The sequence below is a fragment of the Scyliorhinus canicula genome, chromosome 8 (assembly GCF_902713615.1).
Source record: "Scyliorhinus canicula chromosome 8, sScyCan1.1, whole genome shotgun sequence".
In the NCBI taxonomy this organism is placed as follows: Eukaryota; Metazoa; Chordata; class Chondrichthyes; order Carcharhiniformes; family Scyliorhinidae; genus Scyliorhinus; species Scyliorhinus canicula.
The window spans coordinates 55,467,741-55,493,828 of NC_052153.1; the positions used below are offsets into that span (position 1 = coordinate 55,467,741).

The window sequence follows — 26,088 nt, forward strand, 5'->3', positions numbered from 1 at the left end:
TACAGTCTGGGAATTGAGAGTTAAAGCAATTGTGAGCAGTTTACACAGCAGTCAAGACAAAGAAATTCTAAAGGGGCAAGTACAAAATCCTGGACTGGATTCGCTGTTGAAAGTGGAACAAAAGCTTTGTTTAAAAGTGTCATTTGGAAAACGTATTCTAAGAAGATTTTAAAGCGTGTTTTTGGTAGTGAGACTTGGAAACTTTAGAGTAAATGAGTATTGTATTATCAACCAATTTTTCCATGTTTAACAATTTTCTTTTGTATTGTTGAAACTAATTAACGGTCCTGTTACTCTGTTCCTCCACGTTTTATAAAAACAAAATAAATTTCTATCGTCTTTTGAGCCAGGGTTCCATTCTGGGGGCTTCCTGTCATGTCCTATTATGTCAACTGGGATCGTAACAGTATTTTATATATATTTATATATACATATATATATATATATATATATATATATACACACACATATATATGACAAATCTTTCCAAAAAGTTCAATATTACAAGCTGATTTTATTTACTGATTTCCATTTTATCATGGTTAAAAATCCAATACAATGTAATATAGAGTTACTGCTTTGAGTAGACATTATATATTGATCTTTAATGAAAATTACGATTGGCTAACACTAAACACACATTTGTGTTAGTGTGTAGTGATAATTAAGAAAAAAATAGCCAGAAACCTTCCATTGCCTTTAGATTTGTTTAACTGAATAGTTTTCATTGATGCACTATTGTACTTGTGCCAGAGGTTTATAATAGTGCACTATGAATAACAATTAATGAAACTGTTTAACATTTAATTAAGATATGATAGCTTAGAGCGTAAGGCCAGTTTGGTGCTCAACCTTGAATCTCCCGAGCACTTTTCTGGACCCAATTTAAATGTTACACCAGGGGGATTCACATCCCTACCCCTGCCCGCCCTGCCTCGCCTCCCCCATCTGTCCCCAACTAACCTTTCTAGATATTGAAATATCCAACTATTAGAAGGGAACTGCGCTGTGTTCATGTATGAAGTCCGACACAGAGAGCTCATGTCTCAACAAGACAGTTACATTTCTAGCCAAGAAGCCGCCAAGCAATGTATAGTTCAACTAATTGGAGCCTCAACTGCAATTCTCTGCCTCAAGAACAGCAGTTGCAAATCCACTGCAAGATCTGTATTTCTGTTGCTTTCCTATCCTCGTGCTACCTTCTACCATGATAGAATGAGCCAGTTTAGTCTTGGAATTTCAGTTACCTGCAGCCCAACTCAAAATTAATCAATTAATCAAGGTGTGCTTTTTTAAGAATGAAGATTAATGGACCTTTTCCCCTGAATCGTTTCACTCCATCACTCCTGGCAAAGTGACACCTGGCAATTGAGCCTCTTAAATTTTATGCAAGTCTGGACTTTAAACCTGCATTTTTGGCATGCAAGCGTTCGAAAGAAGTTAGTTGTTTAATCAGTCTGGAGAACAATGAAATCTGGATAAATTTACCAGGAAATGTTCAATGGAATGAAGCTAAATTATGCCAATGCTGAGTTAACCAATTGTAACTCGATCAAATACAGAGAGATGCAGTTCAGCTGTGCACTAATAAAATCCCTACCATTCACCTCACTGGAATCGAATGTTAATCCACATCTGTTACATAAGCAACTATCAAGGCTTACTTATAACGTTGAAAAATAAACCAATCATTTCTGCAACAGAAAGGCAGCAGGCATTCCAATGACATGCCATTACAGCTTAGGACCTCAAAATGCTTATGGTGAGCAATGACTGCAGAGTTTTAAAACAACAAATTATTCCCATGCAATTCACAATTTTGGCAATTTATGTGAATTTAAGAAGATTTAATTTGCAAACTTCATGGGGATGTTGCTGTCGCCTTTAGATGTCGTTGTTAGAGTCAAAACGTCCCATTCTCAGGGTCTCAGCAGCGACTGACAGATTACTGAGGCTGACTGCTGGGGTTTGATTTTCTCTTTGGGAACCCGGGTAATTTCCGGGTCCCAGCCTTCGGGGTGGCATCGGTGTCACTGCCCCGATGCTCTCTTCAAATGTGAATATTTTCATTGGGGCCTGCGGCAAACCCAGCCCACAACTGGGCATGGCCGGGCGCTGGGAGCTGCCAGTAAAGCACAGTCGTCAAAGAGAATTGGGGGGCTCGAATCCTCACTGAACAGAGACGTGGCCAAGGAGCAAAACTGTCAAGTAGTGCACCCGATCTCACACAAAACACCCTGAATCCAGCTGCATTATAATAAATGACCAGCCCGCCTCCACAGAAAGGATTGGTTTCATGTCCTTTCCCTCAATTTAATAAAAGCAGCCAGCGGGCAGGTTGGGTGGAGGTGGACCGATCCCTGTTTCAGATTTTTGGAATTTTTAACCTCTCGACCAAGCACCAACCCACCCATTTTGGGATTAGTTTACGATTCAGCCCATTTCCGTGCAGTACTGACGAGCAGTGAGCACTGCAGTTACATTTAGTATGGTGGTGATCTGAAAGAGTTTCTGTGAGTTCCTTTGAGCAAGCTCAGACTCCAAATTTCCGGTGGCTTTTTCCAATCCTGATGAACAACGCGGGCAGGGATTCGAATTTGTTAGTTTTGTTTTGATTTCATCGTGCATCTTCTTGTGTTCTGTTCTAACTCTTCATAGAATTGGCGGCAGTTGCTGTACAGGCCTAAATTAAACAGGAAAAAGCAATTTAAAAAAAAGTTACAACAACTACGGTCAGGGAAAAGTGCATGAATGCGGCATCACTGCTGGTGTCCATTCAATGTACATATTTAGGAAGTTTGGAGAACTCGACAGCCGAATTGCAGATAATTCTGCATTTTTATTGGTCTTAACAGTTATTTAACATCAACAGTTATTTACATATTAGATCCAGTCTTTTGCATTGTTTTCACAAGGTACTTTGTATATAGATATCTGATAGATTTCAACTGGATGGAGAAAAGTTGGGAACTCCACGGCACTTCCACGGGGGTAGCCTGACACTATTTAAGTGCTGACCTGTTTCAGGCCTTCCATGGAACCGAGCCCTGCACTGGAGCAGAAATTCCACCACCAGGAGCGATGGTGCATGCTGCTGGAAACTCCAAAGGCCTGAGGATCATCACTGGATCCGTGGACACAGGTGACAAGGGTGTGGTAGAGGGTCGTGAGGAAGGAGGGAGGGTAGTGATTACAGGCAAAAGCAGGGGGTTGCCTTTAAGTGCCCCTCCCTGATGTTGGGTTATTCAGTTGGGGATTGACAACCCAGGACCACCATGAGGCTGCAAGTAAACCAGACCAGGTCTGATGGATGGCCTACAGGACACACGGGAGAGCCATGCGAGTCACATTTAATCCCCGAGAAACCACTAAATTCTGGTGTGTTCAGGGATAATTGCACTCAATTGACTCATTAATGAATTTGCCAGTGGGTGGAATTCCTGCGATAGGCCCTTCTTACCCTCAAATTAATTGAGGACAGTTTACCAGACACCAGTCTGGTTTAGACACCAGTTTACCGGACACCAGTCTTGGGGCTGGTTTAGCACAGGGCTAAATCGCTGGCTTTGAAAGCAGACCAAGGCAAGCCAGCAGCACGGTTCAATTCCCGTACCAGCCTCTCCGAACAGGCGCTGGAATGTGGCGACTAGGGGCTTTTCACAGTAACTTCATTTGAAGCCTACATGTGACAATAAACAATTTTCATTTCCATTTTTTCACCAGGAATCCAATGTGAGTACTTCTGCATGACTCTCCCAGCAGTCCCCCCACCCCCTCATGCCTGCTCTAGCGGGCTCCATTAAATTCCACCCTTAATTATTTTTGCTGGGGCACGCATCTTTGGAAAAATGTCTGAGTGATATGTTATTAAAAATGACGTGCACCATGTGTTTACTTCACCATAGTATATATTACTTTATTGTGAATGAAACACCGATCACCCAAAGTTTTACATTTAATTTACTTTCTTCCTTCTCCAGTTCTTTCCTACGCGATCCCTGGTCAAACCTTCCAGCAAAGACAATGGACAAGAGAACTGCCCCTACTCTTCTGCCAGTACTGCTCTTGAGCCAACTGCTCTGAAGTGCATGAGGGCAGCACAAGGATGACTTAATTGGGTCAAAACCCTCACCTCTAGGAAAGTGCCTGATTTCTGATCAGTTTTTGTTTCCTCCTGGTTCACAGATCACAAGATAATTATGGATGCAGAAAGCTGTGTGACTCATCCATCCAGAAACACCCACAAGATTAAGATCAGTAAACTCTCTTTCTGCAAAGGTGGAGTTGCCAACCTACATTCCGTTAGACAATGTGCGTGAGTGCCATCATTCTATGCTTATGCTACCTCGAGCTATTGATTTACCTTCGTACTTATTTTAAATCAGATACAGGAAGAATGTCAACTTACCTAGAGCAAGTATCAGACAGTAGAGTTGCAGTAAATATGGAAAATGTATTGGCACAGCAATAGGTCCAGGTAACTGAAAGGAATAGGTCCCCAGGATTTCAAAATATGGCAGTGACTGGTAAATGGCAATTACTGGGGAATAAGAAAGAGTCTGTTAGTAACTTAAACACTGAAACCTTGATTGAGGAGACAGCAGATAGTACATGGCTTTGCTTTACTGAAGGCTGCTGTGGTATTTGTGCACCGCAAAACTTAGCATAATTTTAGGGCTTTTAATTTCCCAGTTTATTCTGACGACATAGAAATAAGAAATGTTCGTTAATGCATAGCTCGGTGATTTGGGAAACCCAATGCATTGTAGCACAGAGTAGTCAGATGCAGGTTCATTCCTGCACTCTTGCACATGGTGAACAAATCTGTGTCATGTCTCCAGAGAAATACAAAGTAGAGGCTCGGTATTTCCCTACAGGGGAGCCCCCAGAAAAATCAGATAGAGACCCACCCTGGGCTGGTGCAGTAATCTGATTTAGAGCATTGAGCACAAAAAAGTTTAAAGGATTTGTATGAATTCCATATCGCACATTATGGGTACTGAGCAACCGCGTGTATTTAAAAATGCCTTTCACCTTTTAAGACTCCGGTTCAGATCCTGGCCAGGGATAAAGGATGAAAGTCTTGTCACTCAGAGTCACAAATGAGTTGTGACAGACTCCACCCAGTTTCCAGTCAAAATAAATCCACACTACAAAACTGCTTTGAATGGACTGTTGAATATGACAAGTCTCATTTGACAGGCCCAGACTGTGGAGAATTGAATTGTCATGCTTGTATAGCTGAGGGCATGTCTCAGAAGCTAGGGTTGAAAAGCAATCATGTTGACAGGTCAGGGCAGCACAGCCGAATAAGTGGAAAGCCAAACTGCAAAGTAACACTGAAAATACAGTCACTGGATGTAAACGTAATGTAATAAAAATGTAACTTGTTCAATTTCATTTACTATATATTCTCTTCACGTTGTCACCTCGCCCTCTGCTTGTATCTATGATTAAGGAAGTCACACCATCAACATCATCTGCCATATCTTTTCTCAGATCAATTTGCTAGTTAGAAAACCAAAAGGAGCTGTATTGCAAAGTCTTAAAACTTTGTCATTTTTCCCACCAACATCACATTTGTCAAGCTTTATTGCAAATAGGTGCACTCGCGGTAGCCAATCTTATCAGTGTGATAATATATCTTGCAGCTTGAGATTTGTTTCTTGTCCAGACAGCAGACAAGCTGCTCAATAATGAGTCACAAATTCCTGCTGCACCATTGAATTAAAAGCTCCGTTTTTAACTGGGTTTAGATAGAGAAAGATACTATTAGACTTGATGGTTTACTCTTTCAAAACCCTGCCTGCATTTATTCAGTGTTCGTGCTTCTTCCTCCACTTGCAGCACTGAGAAGCAGAGGGGCTTGTCTCATATTTTCAGCTTTACCAGTATACAGTCTCCACCCAACCCAGAGTTAAGCAATCTCTTGGGTGAGGCAAAAAACAGACTTAAAACATGGGCCAATTAAGAGAAAAAGACATGGAAATTCTTCCTCAGCCCCCTCAGGCATTTGAATTTACTCCATGAGACCGCCCTAGCCCTGATTAACACAAGACAATTCTTGTATGAGTCAGTGGATGTAAACGTAAACGCCTTACCTCGAAACAGGTCCAGCTTAGAGGCATTCAGTGTTGATAGATTGTAGGGTGACCATTGCTATAGCTCAGGGATAGTGGACACCAGAGCAGCTGAAAACTAGACTGCGCAGTATAAAATGGGATGAATTAATTCTAATGCCCTACTTCTGTAATTCCATAGCGAGCCTCCGTGCTCGGTGGCCTGTCACTTTTCAAGTTTGGTGACGGAACCGGTGAGGTGAGCTCATTGGTATTTAGAACGATACAGCGCAGTACAGGCCCTTCGGCCCTCGATGTTGCACCGACATGGAAAAAATCTAAAGGCCATCTAACCTACACTATGCCCTTATCATCCATATGCTTATCCAATAAATTTTTAAATGCCCTCAATGTTGGCGTGTTCACTACTGTTGCAGGTAGGGCATTCCACGGCCTCACCACTCTTTGCGTAAAAAACCCACCTCTGACCTCTGTCCTATATCTATTACCCCTCAATTTAAGGCTATGTCCCCTCGTGCTAGCCACCTCCATCCGCGGGAGAAGGCTCTCGCTGTCCACCCTATCTAACCCTCTGATCATTTTGTATGCCTCTATTAAGTCACCTCTTAACCTTCTTCTCTCTAACGAAAACAACCTCAAGTCCATCAGCCTTTCCTCATAAGATTTTCCCTCCATACCATGCAACATCCTGGTAAATCTCCTCTGCACCCGTTCCAAAGCTTCCACGTCCTTCCTATAATGAGGCGACCAGAACTGTACGCAATACTCCAAATGCGGCCGTACAAGAGTTTTGTACAACTGCAACATGACCTCATGGCTCCGGAACTCAATCCCTCTACCAATAAAGGCCAACACACCATAGGCCATCTTCACAACCCTATCAACCTGGGTGGCAACTTTCAGGGATCTCTGTACATGGACACCGAGATCCCTCTGCTCATCCACACTACCAGGAATTTTACCATTAGCCAAATATTCCGCATTTCTGTTATTCTTTCCAAAGTGAATCACCTCACACTTCTCCACATTAAACTCCATTTGCCACCTCTCAGCCCAGCTCTGCAGCTTATCTATGTCCCTCTGTAACCTGCAACATCCTTCCGCACTGTCTACAACTCCACCGACTTTAGTGTCGTCTGCAAATTTACTCACCCATCCTTCTGCGCCCTCCTCTAGGTCATTTATAAAAATGACAAACAGCAACGGCCCCAGAACAGATCCTTGTGGTACGCCACTCGTAACTGAACTCCATTCTGAACATTTCCCATCAACTACCACTCTGTCTTCTTTCAACTAGCCAATTTCTGATCCACATCTCTAAATCACCCTCAATCCCCAGCCTCCGCATTTTCTGCAATAGCCGACCGTGGGGAACCTTATCAAACGCTTTACTGAAATCCATATACACCACATCAACTGCTCTACCCTCGTCTACCTGTTCAGTCACCTTCTCAAAGAACTCGATAAGGTTTGTGAGGCATGACCTACCCTTCACAAAACCATGCTGACTGTCCCTAATCATATTATTCCTATCTAGATGATTATAAATTGTATCTTTTATAATCCTCTCCAAGACTTTACCCACCACAGACGTTAGGCTCACCGGCCTATAGTTACCGGGGTTATCTCTACTCCCCTTCTTGAACAAAGGGACCACATTTGCTATCCTCCAGTCCTCTGGCACTATTCCTGTAGCCAATGATGACCTAAAAATCAAAGCCAAAGGCTCAGCAATCTCTTCCCTGGCTTCCCAGAGAATTCTAGGATAAATCCCATCCGGCCCCGGGGACTTATCTATTTTCACCTTGTCCAGAATTGCCAACACTTCTTCCCTACGCACCTCAATGCCATCTATTCTAATAGCCTGGGTCTCAGCATTCTCCTCCACAATATTATCTTTTTCTTGAGTGAATACTGACGAAAAGTATTCATTTAGTATCTCGCTTATCTCCTCAGCCTCCACACACAACTTCCCACCACTGTCCTTGACTGGCCCTACTCTTACCCTAGTCATTCTTTTATTCCTGACATACCTATAGAAAGCTTTTGGGTTTTCCTTGATCCTACCTGCCAAAGACTTCTCATGTCCCCTCCTTGCTCGTCTCAGCTCTCTCTTTAGATCCTTCCTCGCTTCCTTGTAACTATCAAGCGCCCCAACTGAAACTTCACGCCTCATCTTCACATAGGCCTCCTTCTTCCTCTTAACAAGAGATACCACTTCTTTGGTAAACCACGGTTCCCTCGCTCGACCCCTTCCTCCCTGCCTGACTGGTACGTACTTATCAAGAACATGCAATAGCTGTTCCTTGAACAAGCTCCACATATCCAGTGTGCCCAACCCTTGCAGCCTACTTCTCCAACCAACACATCCTAAGTCAGGTCTAATGGCATCATAATTGCCCTTCCCCCAGCTATAACTCTTGCCCTGCGGGGTATACTTATCCCTTTCCATCACTAACGTAAAGGTCACCGAATTGTGGTCACTGTTTCCAAAGTGCTCACCTACCTCCAGATCTAACACCTGGCCTGGTTCATTACCCAAAACCAAATCCAATGTGGCCTCGCCTCTTGTTGGCCTGTCAACATATTGTGTCAGGAAACCCTCCTGCACACATTGTACAAAGAATGACCCATCTAATGTACTCGAACTATATCTTTTCCAGTCAATATTTGGAAAGTTAAAGTCTCCCATAACAACTACCCTGTTACTTTCGCTCTTTTCCAGAATCATCTTCGCCATCCTTTCCTCTACATCCCTAGAACTATTAGGTGGCCTATAGAAAACTCCCTAAACTCCCTAAACTCCCTTTGCCGGCCTGCAACACAGTCTGGGACTGCGTCTCTGCAGCAGGTGACCAAATATGCTGTGCCAGGCTGACTGAGAAAGCACGAGCACAGGCCCCTGGCAGTGCATCACTGTGGCAGCGCGATGGCACAGGGACAATCCTATTCAGGGCAGTGACCATTTGCATTGTGCGTGACCCCAAAATAAAAATACCAGACATAAAGGGACTGGCCAATAGAAAACTAGACCATCCTGCATAAAACCAGCTGGAAGGCCAGCCTACCAGATGAGCGGGCATCCTATTCTCCAAGGCCACAGTTCTGCAGGAAAATCTGAAACTCCTAACATCAAGGCTATTTCTAACCTTACATATTAAAACTGTGGCCCCAGTCCTCAGTTCACACAACTGGTCTCCATAAACACTATCTAGTCCCTTCATTATCCTTTAAACTTCAATTAAATCAGCTCCAAGTCTATGCTTCTCTAACGTATGGAGTCACAGCTTTTTGTGCCTATTTGCATTTCAACTAGGAATTAATTTTGTGGCAGTCCTCGCCACCTTTTCCAAAGCTTCAATATTAATGACCATATGAGGAGACGAGAATTCGACACTGTATTGTTTGAGGCTTATAACCAAGCCCTGGTGGTAAGGGCTTGAGAGCATGCCTCTAACCTACCTTGAGACAAGGTCATTGTTGCAGAGAGATTATAGTGGGAGATAAAAGGGTGGGGAAAAAATAGAAGATAATTGATAAAGAATTGAGAAGAGCATAAATAAATTCTGTGAAACATCATTACCGAGGTTTAAGAAAGGTAATATGGTGAGTGAGCAAACATACCTTCTGTCACCATTATTGAAGGGGAAAGCGGTATCCAAAGGCAATGATGAATCCATGACAAAATATACAAATCAGTTCCAATGACTGACAACATGCGATACGGGTACCTGTAATTGATGATGGCGTTACAGTGTTAGAGGCAGCTCATTTAATTACAAACCATCTGTAGTTTCAATTTCACAGAAAAAAATATTGAGGTTTCGGGGTGTTTTTTGTATTAGGAAGCCACGCTGTCACCTAGTCTGAAATGCTTTTTACATATCATGGAATGAATCCATGAGAGTTATAAAAAGTCATCAGATATATTACAGCAGGACCAGGATGCCCTTGCACATGAATCACAGATAGTCAGCATGCAGGTACAGCAAGTACTCAGGAAGGCAAATGGAATATTAGCCTTTATTGTAAGGGGGACAGTGTATAAGTGTGGAAGTCTTGTGACAACTGCACAGGGCATTGGTGAGAGCACACCGAGAGTATTGTGTACAGTTTTGGTCAACCTACTTAATGAGGGACATACTTACATTGGAAGCAGTTCAGAGAAGGTTCACTCGGCTAATTCCTGGGATGAAGGGTTTGTCTTATGAAGAAAGGTTGAGCAGTTTTTGCCTACACTCATCGCAGTTTAAAAGAATGGGAGCTGATCTTGTTGAAACATGTGAGCCGGAACGTTCAAGCTTTGCAGCATTAGATTGGGGTGGGGGTAAGGGGAGGAGGTGATATTCCAAAGATACACTGGGGAACCGCTCTCAGAGCTTCACAGGTAAGGTTTGGATGGCAATTGCCAAGAAACGCATTACCCCCCCTGCAGGCCTGTCCCATCCCCACCGCAGTGCCAACCCGAACCCCTCCACAACCGACATCCCAAACCGCCCAAGGTCTGACTGACCTGGTTTACGGCAGCTTGTGCTGTAAAAAAAAAAGGGCATGTCCTGCTTCACTTTTTAAAAAAAATAATTTTTATTCAAATTTGCAACAACAAATTTTATCACAACAAAGAAAAACAGTAACCCCCTCTCCAAATACAAAAACAATAAATTAACAAGAAAAAGAAATAGGCATAGAACAATGAAAACGAACCCCTGTAACAAACCCGTAAACCCCCCCCCCACCCAATCCCCTCCCCCCAGGTTGCTGCTGAAGTTAACCACCCTCTAACGCCAGGAAATCAAGAAAAGGCTGCCACTGCCGGAAGAACCTCTGCACCGACCCCCTCAGGGCAAACTTGACCCTCTCCAGTTTGATGAACCCAGCCATGTCGCTGATCCAGGATTCCGTGCTCGGGGGCTTCGCGTCCCTCCACTGTAAAAGAATCCTGTGCTGGGCTACTAGAGACGCAAAGGCCAGAATGCCGGCCTCTTTCGCCTCCTGCACTCCCGGCTCCGATGCGGCCCCAAAAATTGCGAGCCCCAGCCCGGTTCCACCCTGGAGCCAACCACCCTTGACAAGGTCCCTGCCACCCCCTTCCAAAAGCCCTCCCACACCGGACATGCCCAAAACATGTGGGTGTGATTCGCTAGGCTCCCCGAACACCTGCCACACCTGTCCCAGTCATATGCACCCTATGCAGCACCTTTAGTTGGATTAGACTAAGCCGTGCGCAAGAGGAGGAGGAATTCACCCTCCCCAGGGCGTCCGCCCATGTCCCCTCATCTATCTCCTCTCCCAGCTCCTCCTCCCACTTTGCTTTCAGCTCTTCCACCGAGGCCTCCTCCTCCTCCTGCATCACCTGATAAATTGCCGAGATCCTGCCCTCGCCGACCCACGTACCCGAGAGCACCCTATCCTGAACCCCCCTTGGCGGCAACAGTGGAGACTCCGCCACCTGCCACCTAACAAACGCCCTAATCTGCATATACCTGAAGGTATTCCCAGGGAGGAGACCCCACTTTAACTCCAACTCCTCTAAGGTCGCAAACTTCCGGTCAAGGAAGAGGTCCCCCATCCACCTGATACCTGCCCTGTGCCAGCTCAAAAACCCTCCATCTATCTTCCCTGGTACAAATCGGTGGTTTCCCCATATCGGGGACCAAACTGAGGCCTTCACTTCCCCCCTATGCTGCCACCACTGCCCCCAGATTTTGAGGGTAACCACCTCTACCGGACTCGTAGAGTACCTTGCCAGGGCAAGCGGCAACGGCGCCGTCACCAGCACCTCTAAGCTCGTGCCCACATAGGACGCCGCCTCCATCCTCTTCCATGCAGCCCCCTCCCCCTCCATTACCCACCTCCGAATCATTGCCACGTTCGCAGCCCAGTAATACCCACACAGGTTGGGCAGCGCCAATCCACCCACTTCCCTACCTCGCTCCAGAAATACCCTCCTCACCCTCGGGGTCTTCCGCGCCCACACAAACCCTGTAATACTCCTGCTGACCCTCCTAAAGAAAGCCTTCGGGATCATGATGGGTAAACACTGGAAGAGGAACAGAAACCTCGGGAGCACCATCATCTTAACCGACTGGACTCTGCACGCTAGGGAGAGTGGCAACACATCCCACCTCCTGAACTCCTCCTCCATCTGCTCCACCAGCTTCGTAAAGTTTAACCTATGCAGGGCCCCCCCAGCTCCTGGCTATCTGGACCCCCAGGTATCTGAAGCTCCTCTCTGCCCTTTTCAGCAGAAGCTCCCCTATCTCTTTCTCCTGGTCCCCCATATGCACCACGAACAGCTCACTCTGTCTCCAAACACCCCGAGCATCCTCATCACCTCCGGCATCCCCCCGCCGGATCTGCAACGTACAACAATAAATCGTCCGTGTGCAACAACAGCCGGTGCCCCCCCCCCCCCCTGCACAATCCCCCTCCAGTTCCTCGATTCCCTCAGTGCAATGGCCAGGGGCTCGATCACCAACACGAACAGCAGGGGAGACAAGAAACACCCCTGCCTCGTCCCCCGGTACAACCGAAAGTCCTCCGACCTCCTCCTGTTCGTCACCACGCTCGCCACCGGAGCATTATACAACAGCCTCACCCACCTAATAAATCCCTCACCAAACCTCCTCAATACCTCCCACAGGTAGCTCCACTCCACCCTGTCAAAGGCTTTCTCCGCCTCCATCGATGCCACAATCTCCGCCTCTCCGTCCACCGCCGGCATCATTATGACGTTGAGAAACCTCCGCACATTGACGTTCAACTGCCTCCCCTTCACAAAAACCGTTTGGTCCTCGTTAATAACCTTCGGGACCACCTCCTCCACCCTCCTGGCCAGTTTCCTGGCCAGCAGTTTCGCATCCACATTAAGGAGCGAGATCAGCCTGTAAGACCCACACTGGAGGGGGTCCTTATCTCACTTCAAAATCAATGAAATTAATGCCCTGGACATCTTCGGGGGCAAGGCCCCCCCCTCCCTTGCCTCATTCAAGGTCCTCACTAACAGCGGGCCCAACAGGTCTAAAAACTTCTCATAAAATTCAACCGGGAACCCATCAGGTCCCGGTGCCTTCCCTGACTGCATACTCCCCATCGCATTGGCCAGCTCCTCCAGCTCTACTGGCGCCCCCAGACCCTCCGTCTGCTCCTCCCCTACTCTCGGGAACTCCAGCTTGTCCAAAAAGTGGTCCATTCCACCCTCCTCCCCAGGGGACACTGACCAGTATAACTCCTCATAAAAGGTCCTGAACACTCCGTTAATGCCCCTTGCACTCCGCACCAGATTCCCTCCTCCGTCCCTAACTCCCCCTATCTCCCTCGCCGCTTCCCGCTTCCGGAGCTGGTGGGCCAGCATCTGACTCGCCTTCTCCCCGTACTCATATACCGCCCCTTGCGCCCTCCTCCACTGCGCCTCCGCTTTCCTGGTGGTCAATATATCGAACTCCGCTTGGAGACTACGACGCTTCCTCAAAGGCCCTTCTTCCGGGACCTCCGCGTACCTCCTGTCCACCCTTACCATTTCTTCCACCAACCTCTCCCTCTCCCTTTTCTCCCGCCTCTCCCTGTGTGCCCTAATATAGATCAGTTCCCCCCTAACCACCGCCTTCAGCGCCTCCCAGACCACCCCCACCTGCACCTCCCCATTGTCATTAGTTTCCAAATACCCCTCTATACACCTCCGGACCCGCCCACATACCTCCTCGTCCGACAGCAGCCCCACCTCTAACCTCCACAGCGGGCGTTGGTCCCTCCCCTCCCCCAGCTCCAGGTCCACCCAATGCGGAGGGTGGTCAGATATGGCTATCGCCGAATACGCCGCCCCTACCACCCTCGGAATCAGCGCCCTGCTGAGGACAAAAAAGTCAATCCGGGAGTAAGCCTTATGGACATGGGAGAAGAACGAGAACTCCCTAACCCCCGGCCTCATAAACCTCCAAGGGTCCACCCCCCCCATGTGGTCCATGAACCCCCTCAGCACTGTGGCCGCCTCCGGCCTCTTACCGGTCCTGGACCTAGAACGATCCAGTGCTGGGTCCAGCACTGTATTGAAATCTCCTCCCATTATCAAGCTTCAAGATCTGGAATCCGGCCAAGCATGCGCCGCATGAAGCCTGCATCGTCCCAATTTGGGGCGTACACATTAACCAGCACCACCCGATCCCCTTGGAGTCTACCGCTCACCATTACGTATCTGCTACAGCTGTCCAGCACCACGCTCGACACCACAAACGACACACTCTTCCCCACCAAAATCGCCACCCCCCGGTTCCTCGCATCCAACCCCGAATGGAACACTTCCCCAACCCACCCCCTTCTCAGCCTTACCTGATTTGCCACCCTAAGGTGCGTTTCCTGGAGCATAGCCACACCCGCCCCCAGCCCCTTCAAATGCGCAACCACCCGGGCCCGCTTAACCGGCCCATTCAGCCCCCTTACATTCCATGTGACCAGCCAAATCGGGGGGGCTATTCTCCCTCCCTCCCCACTGATCAGCCATAACGCTCCCTCGGCCAACCACGTGCCCGCAGTCCCCGCACAGCCCGTTCCCCACGGTGGCAGATCCCCATCTCGACCCCCCCCATAGCACCATCTGTTCCCCTACGGCCCTTCCAGCAGCAACGCGGTACCCCCCATACTCACCCCCCCAACAATACCCCCCTTCCCCCCGCCCCCCTAGCTAGGGCCCCCCTAGCTGCGTTGCCCCCTGATCGTACTTCCGTTAAGTCAGCCGACTCCTGCTGACCCCGGCTGCTCCCGCCACTCCAACGACCCCCCCGGTGTAAGCCAACCATCCTTCCCCCCCGACTGGTACAGACCCCTCCCATTCCGACTCCAGCGCGGGAAAAAGTCCGCACTTCCAACTTAAACCCCGCCCCATAACCCAAAACGCGGGAAAGAAAAAGGCGCGCACTCAACGGGCCTACAAAACATCTTCCCAGCGTTCCACCAGAAAGAAAGGAACCGAAATTTTAAAAACCCAAAAATCCAACAGAAAAGTACAAGGGAGAACAGAGCCTCCGGACAATATACATCAGCCTCCAACCCCCCCTCAATCCTCAGTTCAAGTCCAGCTTCTCTGCCTGGACAAAGGCCCAGACCTCTTCCGGGGAGTCAAAGTCGTACTGGCGATCTTTATAAGTGACCCAGAGGCGTGCCGGCTCTAACAGGCCAAACTTCACCCCTCTCTTGTGCAGCACTGCCTTCGACCGGTTATAACTAGCCCTTTTCTTTGCCACCTTCGCGCTCCAGTCCTGATAAATCCAGACCTCTGCATTCTCCCACCTGCTGCTCCTCCTTTTTAGCCCATCTCAGCACGCATTCTCGGTCGACGAAGCGGTGAAAACGGACCAGCACGGCTCGTTCGGCCTGGGTTTCCTCACCAACACCCGATGGGCACCTTCCAGCTCCAAGGGCCCTTGGAAGGACCCCGCTCCCATCAGCGAGTTCAGCATCGAGACCACATATGCCGCCAGGTGAACCCTCCAGCCCCTCCGGGAGGCCCAGGATCCACAAGTTCTTCCGCCGCGAGCGGTTCTCCATTTCCTCCATCCTCGCTTGCCATTTCTTGTGGAGCGCCTCGTGCTGGTTCGAGTTGCGCTGCTCCACCATTAGTTTCCTGACAACAGCATTTAGCTGTCTGTCACACAGTTGGAACAACATGACTTTGTTATATGTTTGTGGCAGATACGAATGAAATTCACTACAGAAAGTTAAGGCTTGTCCATTTCATTCTAAATACACCTTTATCAGCATTATCAGTCAACCTCTCCAGCAGTGAAAATTAACTCTTACAAGTATAAGGTCTCATTCCTTCTGCTTGTTGGAAATTTATTAAAAATGTAATTTTCTGATGTTTCGATTCTATCATATTTTCTCTTTATCTACCCTTGCTTTCCCCTCTTATTTCCCTGTCTGTACCTGATTTGATATTGATTTCGCCAACGATGATTTATACTTCTGCTGTTTATTTTCCACTCCCTCAATTTGATTGCTGAAGGAGATACACGGTTCACTCAGGTCTCAGCTATTTGGTTTTCTTCACCAGCCCATTATCCACTTGTACATTCTTAGCTTGACACGCAAGAAAGGTAAAAATCAAAATGTGCGAAGGTGGTGGCAGATGCCGCTGGATGGGCTGCTACAGTAAATTATAGCCCATTGTTTCAAACCTTAGCAAAATGTAAGTTTCCAATTATTACATTTTCTTGGCCTTGCCTGCATTCCTGCTCATTTCCTCCTTATCCTCAGCCGAACGCAGAGGCAATGCTTATCACGAAAGGCAGAAAAGACTGGGGCTCTTTTTCCCTCAAAAGGAAAGGCAGAAAGACGACCTGATAGATTCTTTCAGGTTGTGCAAGGGTTTGATGCAATAGCTGTTGGAAGGGGCGTGATCTAATGGAGAAGTTTCTAAGTGCGGTAATGAGCAAGAATTGCCGGGTGCTTCCCGAAGCCGACTCGGCAAGACCGCCACTGGTATCTAACGGCAATTAGCGCCGGTAATGATGCCCCACGGGCTTCACGTTGGAAATGTCTGTCCCGCCAGCTGATTCACTGGGACCGTGCCCGGCAGCTCCCGCTAACAAAGGGAAGCGGCTCTTAAACCAATCCCAAGAGCAAACCCCAGACAGCAGGCATCCATGCCACCGTGCAGACCCGCTCCACAATTCAGGGATGCCAACCTGTCCCGACTGTTTGATGCAGTGGAGTCCAGACACGACAGGGAGTGTCACCAGGAGGACCTCCAGCCAGGGCCGCAAGAAGCTCAATGACCTCCATCAAATGAGTTGGCATTTGGTTTTGGGCAGCACGGTAGCATTGTGGATAGCACAATGGCTTCACAGCTCCAGGGTCCCAGGTTCGATTCCGGTTTGGGTCACTCTCTGTGCGGAGTCTGCACATCCTCCCCGTGTGTGCGTGGGTTTCCTCCGGGTGCTCCGGTTTCCTCCCACAGTCCAAAGATGTGTAGGTTAGGTGGATTGGCCATGATAAATTGCCCTTAGTGTCCAAAATTGCCCTTAGTGTTGGGTGGGGTTACTGGGTTATGGGGATAGGGTGGAGGTGTTGACCTTGGGTAGGGTGCTCTTTCTAAAAGCCGGTGAAGACTCGATGGGCCGAATGGCCTCTTTCTGCACTGTAAATTCTATGAAATTCACAGCGCCAGGGTCCCAGGTTCGATTCCCAGCTTGGGTCACTGTCTGTGTGGAGTCTGCACGTTCTCCCTGTGTCTGCGTGGGTTTCCGGTTTCCTCCCACAGTCCAAAGATGTGCAGGTTAGGTGAATAGGCCATGATAAATTGCCCTTCGTGTCCAGGTTAGGTGGGGTTACTGGGTTATGGGATGGGGTGGAGGTGTGGGCTTAAGGAGGGTGCTGTTTCCAAGGGCTGGTGGAAACTCGATGGGTCGAATGGCCTCCTTCTGCACTCTAAATTCTATGATACCAGCCCTCTGGCACTGGTCCCACCTGTCACCCCTGCTCCCCTGGTAACCCTGCGGTTGGCATTGCAGCACCCACCCCAAATGCCCCCCCTCAATACCGTGCCTGTATCCTTGCACACCCTGGCACCCACCAGCACCCCTACACATTTCCAGCAGGGACACAGAGGGGCATCGCTGAGGGCGTTTAGACCATGGTGCAGACAATGGGGAGCCGCCAGGGCTGCTAGTGCTCACTCCAGCAACCCCTCCAACATGACCCATTGGCCTTACTGGCACCGACTGGGAGGAGAGAGATATACCGGAGACCAACATGGAACCTCCCTACAGGGAGATGACGGCGTTTACCAGCTCTCCCGAATCCCCCCTCCTGACAATGGCATGTCTTGGAGTCAGCAGAAAAAAGGTGGCATGGCAAGGCATGTGCCACCAGCAACCCGGACGGGCACTCCAGAGGACGCCTGCCAGGAGCATCAAAGGCCACAGGGCATGGAAAACAGCAAGCTATCTCCACCTCGGGGGTGTATTCTGGGGACATACCTGTATACTGTATAGCAGCAGAGCACAGAGAACTAAGTAGATAGAAGATCACTGAGAGGGCATTGGGGAGGATGGGGGTGACACCATTGGTAGCTAGGGACAGTTAGGGTCACCATTGTACTCCACAAAACACGCTACACCTGAGACATGCGCATCCCCGTCCCGTTTATTCCTCACTGTGGGCCGGCCTGTACCCCTCTCTCTGTTTCCCTCCACCTACCCCTGGTCCCAACTCCCGGGCCCAGTGGGTCCAGGATATGCGGTGCTATGTCTTTTCGTCCGACGTCATTTCGTCCAACGACACTTCGTCCACGTCTTTTCGTCCAACGTCTTTTTGTCCGCCCGTCTTTTGGTCCAACGTCATTTTGTCCGGTGATTTTTTTCGTCAAAGATTTTTTGTGACTTTTTACGTGTTTTTGCTGGATGATTTTTTTTGTCAAAGACTTTTTGTAACTTGACTTTTAGTAACTTGCTTAGTAGCACCACTCCACTTTAACTTTTGTACATGGAAATCTTCTCTAATGCACATAATATACAATAAAGGATCTTTATTACCGGCCTCTTTCCTTTAACGAGCCTCGTTAAAGGATAGTTATTATCGTTCTCTCCCCTTTAACGAGCCTCGTTAAAGGATAGATATTATTTGTCTCTTTCCTAATCCCGAATTCGCCCATCCCGAAATGGCAAAGTTCATTGTGTCAACGAAGAGTAATCGGAAGGTGGCTGATGGAAATAACTATATCTACGATTTTCATTCGAGCAGTGCAAACCTAGGAAAAGAATACTGGAGATGTGAGAAAAGAAGGCTATGTTCAGTGCGGATTCACACGGTCACGGAAAACAATGAGCCTAAAATTATTTATTTCTCTAATGAGCACCTTCATCCAGCTGATGTCGATTCGTTAAATGCTAGAAAAGCAGTTGCAGAAATAAAGCATGAAGCAGTGGAAAACATAGCAGCAAGTTCACGTAGCATACTAGCGGCCAAGTTTACGCAGCTATCAGAAAATACCTGCTCTCAACTCCCAAGGCTGCCCGTCGTCTCAAGGACTATTCAAAGGTGCCGACAAAAAAATTCTGGATTTCCCGCTAATCCAGCGGCTAGACACGGTTTTGAAATACCTGACAAATATTGCAAGCTTGACAAGGGCGAGCAGTTTCTGAGGTTCGATTCGGGCGTCGAGGATCAACAGCGCTTACTAGTATTCGCATCAGAAAGTGCTCTTCAGGATTTAGCATCATATCGTCATTGGGCATGTGATGGACCATTCAAGATTGTGCCACAACAGTGGTTTCAACTGTTCTGCATTCATGTACAAGTTAAAGGTAGCAGTCTACCACGGGTCTTTGCATTACTGCCGAATAAAAGGAAGCAGACATACGAATTATTCTTTGACCAATTGAAAATTATGCAACCTGATGCAGATCCGATTGATATCATGGCAGATTTCGAAGCTGCAGTTCACAAGGCAATTAATTCATCATTCCTTAATGCATCTGTCGTGGCATGTTTGTTTCATTTGAGCCAATCTGTGTTTCGAAAAATTACCGATTTAGGCCTCAAAGAAAAATACAACACAGACTCTGAATTCTGTCTTAAAATTCGATGTTTTTCAGCATTAGCTTTCCTCCCCGTTGAAGATGTCGAAGAGGCTTATGAAGATTTGATAGACGATGAAGAAATACCTGCTGAATTCATCGTTTACTTCGACTTGACTTACATAGGCATTGTGAGAGGACGTGGTGCCAGACGAAGGAGAGAAACACCTACGTTCCCGACAGCTGTATGGAATGTTAATCAGCGTGTTCTACAAGATCTACCGAGAACAAATAATGCCGCTGAGGGGTTTCATTCTGCGATAAAGCGTTCGGCGGGTGGAGCTCATTTGAATATCTGGAGGTTAATCAAAACTCTGAAGGAAGAGGATGGGTTAATAATAGGCAAAAAGGCTCAAATTCTTCGGGGGGATCAGGCGACTTCATGTACGCGATATAAGAAAATAACTGAACACCTCAAAAGATTGGTCGTTGAATATGATCCTACAGCGAAAATTGATTTCTTGAGGAATGTTGCTCACAATTTACATCAATTTTAAGTAATTTCGGGAATTCATCAGTAGTAAACTTTTAGATCTTTTTAACTGCATTTTTAGATTTTTTAACTTTTTAACTGCATTTTTAAGCTTGCATTTTACTTGAATTTCATCAATTACTTGCATTTTAGCAATTAAATTCACTTGCTGTATTGTGCCTGCTTTCTATCAATTAAATGCTTTTATACGGAGTTGATTTGCAATTGGTAAATTGGACGAAGTGACGTTGGACCAAAAGACGTGCGGACAAAAAGACGTTGGACCAAAAGACGTGGACGAAGTGTCGTTGGACGAAATGACGTCGGACGAAAAGACGCGACACGGGATATGCACCCCCCCCCCCTCCCCAACGCCCCTCCAGAGCATACCACCTGCAGGTGATGGGTGTGAGCCCCCTGTCAGCAGACAGACAGGAGTCAGACTGCGGCATAGATTGAGGAACACCAGAACTCACCTCACAGTGGGTTATTAATAATAATAATAACCTTTTTATTGTCACAAATATGAAGTTACCAGTTGGGTTTTTATGACAATCAAGAATGGTTTCAGGGTCATCTTCAGACTTTCAATTCCAAATTTTAAAATTGAATTTCACCATCTGACATGGCAGGATTCGAACCCAGGTCCCCAGAGAATGACTCTGGGTCTCTGGATTACTAGTCCAGCGATAATACCACTATGCTACTGCGGGACCTTTTGCAGGTACCCAATGAAGTGTCCAGCTCCGAATGGCTAGGAAGTAGCTTTTTCCCCATTTGGCTCGTTAACCATTCGCAAACAGGTGGGCCGAATTCTCCGGCCGTTCGCTGGCGGCGGGACTCTCTGGGCCCACTGGCAGAGTGCCCACGCCCCAGGGGTTCCCCCGCGCCGTGAGATGGCTTCAATGGGAAATCCCGTTGACAGCAGCGGGAGCAGAGAATCCCGCCGCCGGTGAACGATGCGCCTCCAGCTGCCGAGGGACACGAGGCTGGGAGGCCAGAGAATCCCGCCTGTGATTTTATTTACTTATATATGGGTCAAATGATTGTTTCACCAGCTCCTTTAATAAAAGTTCACTTTTGGTAATTTCAGATTCACAGTTCTTCAACATCCATCTCAAATATCTCGCGCAACTACAGATCTGTATCTTTAACAGCATCAACATTACTAACAGAAATTTCTGTATCTTGAATAGAATCAGCATTACGAACAGCAATTTCTGCATCTGGAACAGCATCAGCAACACTATCAGGCTGCTGTGCTGGGACATAAATAGTTGAAATTGTCAATCCTTCCTGACTGAGCTCTTCTTCTGTTGGTATTTTCAGTGTCAACTCATCACCTTGTATTCGCTTTTCCTTGTCAGTCTCTGTGCTGGGTCTCTCTCTGCGAAGCATATCATACCAACGGGTCTTTTCGAACTGCTCCAACCAAATGCAAATCAAATTGCAGACTGGTCTGGTTAACGAAGGCTTCACTTCCGGTCTGTATTTTGGCCCTGTATATTTCTTTGTGGGCTTTGGTTGGCAACAGACTGAATATACGATCCGATGTGTTCAGTGGAATGCAACCGCTGGTACTTAAAGATAAGGGTTACTGTCTATCTTTGATACTGGTGCAGGGTAAACAAACCCACCAATTGCAGGCCAGAATGCTACGGTTAATCCAGCCTCCAACAGCACCAATCCAGTTTGCGCAAGGAAATAAAATGCCCAAAGAATACAACCCAAGCACAGGCCCCCCACACATGCCGTGCATACTGAGTGCTACCTGTATGATTCCTCCCATGAAGGATGGCAGAACTGCCATCGAAGTACAAATTACTCCAAACATCACGCATAAGCCGTGGCAGAGCCAGGTGCTCATCTTGCTTGACATGTTGGGGAAGAAATGCGCAACAAAGTCTTCATACGTTACAGTCGCCAGAGCATTCCCGGACCAGCCTCCCCGAGCAGGCGCCGGAATGTGGCGACTAGGGGCTTTTCACAGTAACTTCATTTGAAGCCTACTTGTGACAATAAGCGATTTTCATTCATTAATTTCATTAATGCTGGCAGCTACTGTGCTAAGTGTGCCACTATATACGCAGTCTACAAAAAGTACAGGAAGCCCTGGGAAGTGCAACAGTATATTCATAACAAAGTAGGGCATTAGCTGTTCTGCTGCTGAAATGAACCCTGCAGTCCAAGGATCACAGTTTACGTAAAACCCATACATAATCAGCCCACAAAAGACTGCACAGATATTGATCACCTTGAGTCCAAACAAATTCAGTAACAGTGTCATTTTGGCATGTTTTTCTGGTTTGCACGAAAGGCATCTTTGGATGATTAATTGATTCATTCCATAAATTCCTAACCAGGTAAACGTGCCTCCTGCTACCAAGGTCCAAAATGTATGACGCCTCAAAGGATCTGCAGAAAAATCAAATATATTGAGTCTTTCGCCTTCCGTAGCTATCTTCATCACCTTGCTGCTTCCTCCTAAACTGATGGTTCCTTGGATAAGAACTATGAAAAATCCCCAAACCATCACAAGCAGCTGGAATGTGTCTGTCCACACCACTGCCTTCAAACCACCCAGGGTGCAGTTGAAGGCGCAAACACTTCCAGTTGCAAACACTGAACCCCACAGATTAAAACTAGTCACTTGACTCAGTGCCAGAGCTGATGCATAAATCACACCACATGTAGAGAATGGTTTGCGGGATATATATAATAGTATCAGCAAGACGAACCACATTACTGAACCACAATTCCAAATACTCGCAGGTGCTGGCGATGCCGGAGCGGTAAAAGACGGGCAGGTAGAGGTAGGCCGTAACGCCAACCACGAAGACGTAGGCCAAGGAGAAGAGGATGAAGAGAGCGCCGTTGCGGTAGACCTCGGCCGGGCCACCCAGCATGGTGATGGCCGACATGAAGCTGGTGGTGAGGGACAGGCCCACCGGGAATTTGGGGATTTTGTTCGCAGTCCCTCTCCTCTCCTCTAGTACCGAGCGCGATGGCCCGATTTTGTCTGACATCTTCTTGAACGACCAGCGACACCTGTACACTTTGGGCCATTGCTGGCCACCCCTCTGGGTTCTTCCCTGGCCTGATGGGTGGACGGGTCGTGAGGGTATGGGGTGGGGCCCTGCACATGTGGTTCCACCTCAAGCCTCTGTCGATGCTGCTGCCACCGCCTTCTCCGGTGTCTGGTGGTCTGGCCTGGAGGTAGCACCACGAGGGCAGCTGCTGTGGGTTCCACAATATCATCCATCATGTGATATCTGTAAGGAATTGGAGAGAGTGAGAGACTGACAGTCAGTGAGGGCTTTGACCTCGGGACCCTCGAGTTCTCCAAGCTTTCCCCACCTTTTCAAGGTGCCATCCAATGAGCCGGTTGTGCTGGCCGGCCTGCTTTGCACACACGCTCCGGTATCAGCATGGACAGGGCTCTGTCCCAGGGGTGTTCAGTTGGATGGACAGGAAACAGCCGAGGTTGCCCCCGGTATGGGTATACACGATCTGGGCACATTGGACCCACAGGAGCTGGTCCCTCACCCCTAGCCCAGGCGCGACCCCCCCCCCACCAATGGCGGCCAACCACCCCCGAACCTGGTGCGTCCGTTCCTAACCCCCCCCCCCCCCCCCCCCCCCCCCACCCCGGGTTCCCCCACTCGCTCTGAGCACTGAGGCAGCAGCACTGGTGCCCCCTGGGCTGATTGCCCATTTCGATGATGGTTACTCACCTCCTCCGAACCCCACAGCAGCCATTGCGCTAGCTTCACGCTTTAAAATAGGTGTGCTTCAGGGCCCACCGGGGCCCACCCACGTGACTGCTCTCTGGGGAGCCGGTTAGATCACAGGAGGCCGTGCGGTAGGGGGTCCTTCCCCTGAATGAGATGGAGCTTGGCCTTAATTGGTGATTATTTCTTTCTCGCCACACTGCGGCAGGATTCAGATATCACCAACGGGAGCGGGCCGGTTGGATTGGAGGCCAATCGGCGCCCAGCGCAGTTCTCTATTTTGGCGTCTCCAGTGATCTAACCGGATCATGCGTATTTACACTAGGCGTGACGCTGCCTTTAGATCGCGCCCTGGATGGTCCTGCCTGTGGGAGATACCAAAGTCATGGACTGTGGGCTGAATTCTCTGCCATTTATTACTGGCAGCCCGGGGGGTTTCCCAACAGCATGGGGCTGCCCCACAATGGGAAATCTTATTGACCAGCCGGCGAAACGGAGCATACCGACGGTGTGCCGCACCAGAAATCTGGGGCTGGATTCTCCGCCTTCAGGATGCTCCATTTTGCCGGCAGCCTGGGGGTTTCCCGACGGTTTGGGACTGCCCCACAGTGGGAAACTCCATTGACCAGCCGGTGAAACGGAGCATCCCGCAGGCGTGCTGAACCAGAAATCTGACACGGCGGGAGTGAGAATCCAGTCCCTGGTGCGGCGGGACGGAGAAACCCGCTCTGTAAATTTAAGGATAGTAACTAATAAATGAGAAACTCCTCGACTCGGAGAGGGTTTAGAATGTGAAACTTGTTACTACAAGGACTAGTTGAGCCAAATAGCACAGATGCATTTAAGGAGATGCAAGATAGGGAGAAAAGAATCGCACAACATGTTGATAGTCAGCAGGGTGAGGGTGGTGGCAGGAAACGGATTATGGGGACAATAAACACCGGTGTAGACAAACTGAGCTGAATGGTTTATTTCTGTGCTGGAAACTTTGGGGTATAGTTCTATTCATGTCGGTAGTCCTCAAATTCCTTGACTAAATATCTTCTAGCTGTTAATGTGCATAAGGACAGTCACAGATGGCACAACCACAGTGGTGACAGCGCAGAGAAAACTTTATACAAAATGTTAGCTTCCAGGGCTGCCTCAGAATTCAAATGAAAGAGCAAAAATTCTAGAGTCTCATATAAATGTGCAGAGAACTCTCAATATAGTATTCAGAGTTATGTGGTGATCCAAATAAGTATCACTCCCCGATACAGAAAAGAGTCATTCTCTAACATGCTCTATGATGCGCTACCTAACATTTGAGAAAATGTCTTTCTCAGAATCAGCATCACACAAAATTCATTTCATACTGACAAACATTATTATTGGCAAAGATAACATATGGACAGAAAAGCATCAACAATCATCACCTCACTTAGCACATGTCACCAAGCACTCGGCAGAATGCATGCATTCAGTTTAAAATATCTCTTTGCTAGATAAGCATCAAAAACCAACATCTTTGGACACGTGCTCAAGTCAGCCTTGTAAAGGCACCAACTTTATCTCCGCATAATTCTGAAACAGTGATCATTACCCAGTGCCTGTTTAAGTTGTCAAAAGACCAACGCTTTAGAACATAGAACAGTGCAGCACAGAACAGGCCCTTCGGCCCTCGATGTTGTGCCGAGCAATGACCACCCTACTCAAACCCACGTATCCACCCTATACCCGTAACCCAACCCTTAACCTTACTTTTTAGGACACTACGGGCAATTTAGCCTTAGTGTTAAGAGATAGTAAACTTAACATAGAAATATTTGCAGTAGAGGAATTGCTTAAATTCCCACTACTGCAAACAGAGATGACAACTATCAGGATGCCTCCCAATCTCCAGCCTCCACTCAGTCCCTCCCAATCTCCAGCCTCCACTCAGTCCCTCACAATCTCCACCCTCCACTCAGTCCCTCACAATCTCCACCCTCCACTCAGTCCCTCACAATCTCCACCCTCCACTCAATCCCTCACAATCTCCAACCTCCATTCAGTCCCTCACAATCTCCACCCTCCACTCAGTCCCTCCCAATCTCCACCCTCCACTCAGTCCCTCACAATATCCACCCTCCACTCAGTCCCTCACAATCTCCAGCCTCCACTCAGTCCCTCCCAATCTCCTCCCTCCACTCAGTCCCTCACAATCTCCACCTTCCACCCAGTCCCTCACAATCTCCTCCCTCCAATCACTCCCT

The 26,088-nt window shown here is 48.0% G+C and overlaps 1 protein-coding gene and 1 pseudogene across 1 annotated transcript in view; both read right to left on the reverse strand.

Annotated features, from left to right (window-relative positions):
• Positions 1-494: 494 nt before the first annotated feature.
• hacd4 (3-hydroxyacyl-CoA dehydratase 4) overlaps positions 495-26,088 on the reverse strand; it is a 95,661-nt gene continuing 70,067 nt past the window's right edge. Inside the window, exons 5-7 of the mRNA XM_038804630.1 lie at positions 9,705-9,811; positions 4,409-4,540; positions 495-2,683 (exon numbers count right to left, since the gene is read on the reverse strand). Of these exons, the coding sequence (XP_038660558.1) occupies positions 2,601-2,683; positions 4,409-4,540; positions 9,705-9,811 (322 nt within the window). The 3' untranslated portion in view covers positions 495-2,600. The remainder of the gene's footprint in view (positions 2,684-4,408; positions 4,541-9,704; positions 9,812-26,088) is intronic.
• LOC119970274 lies at positions 21,233-23,371 on the reverse strand (annotated as a pseudogene).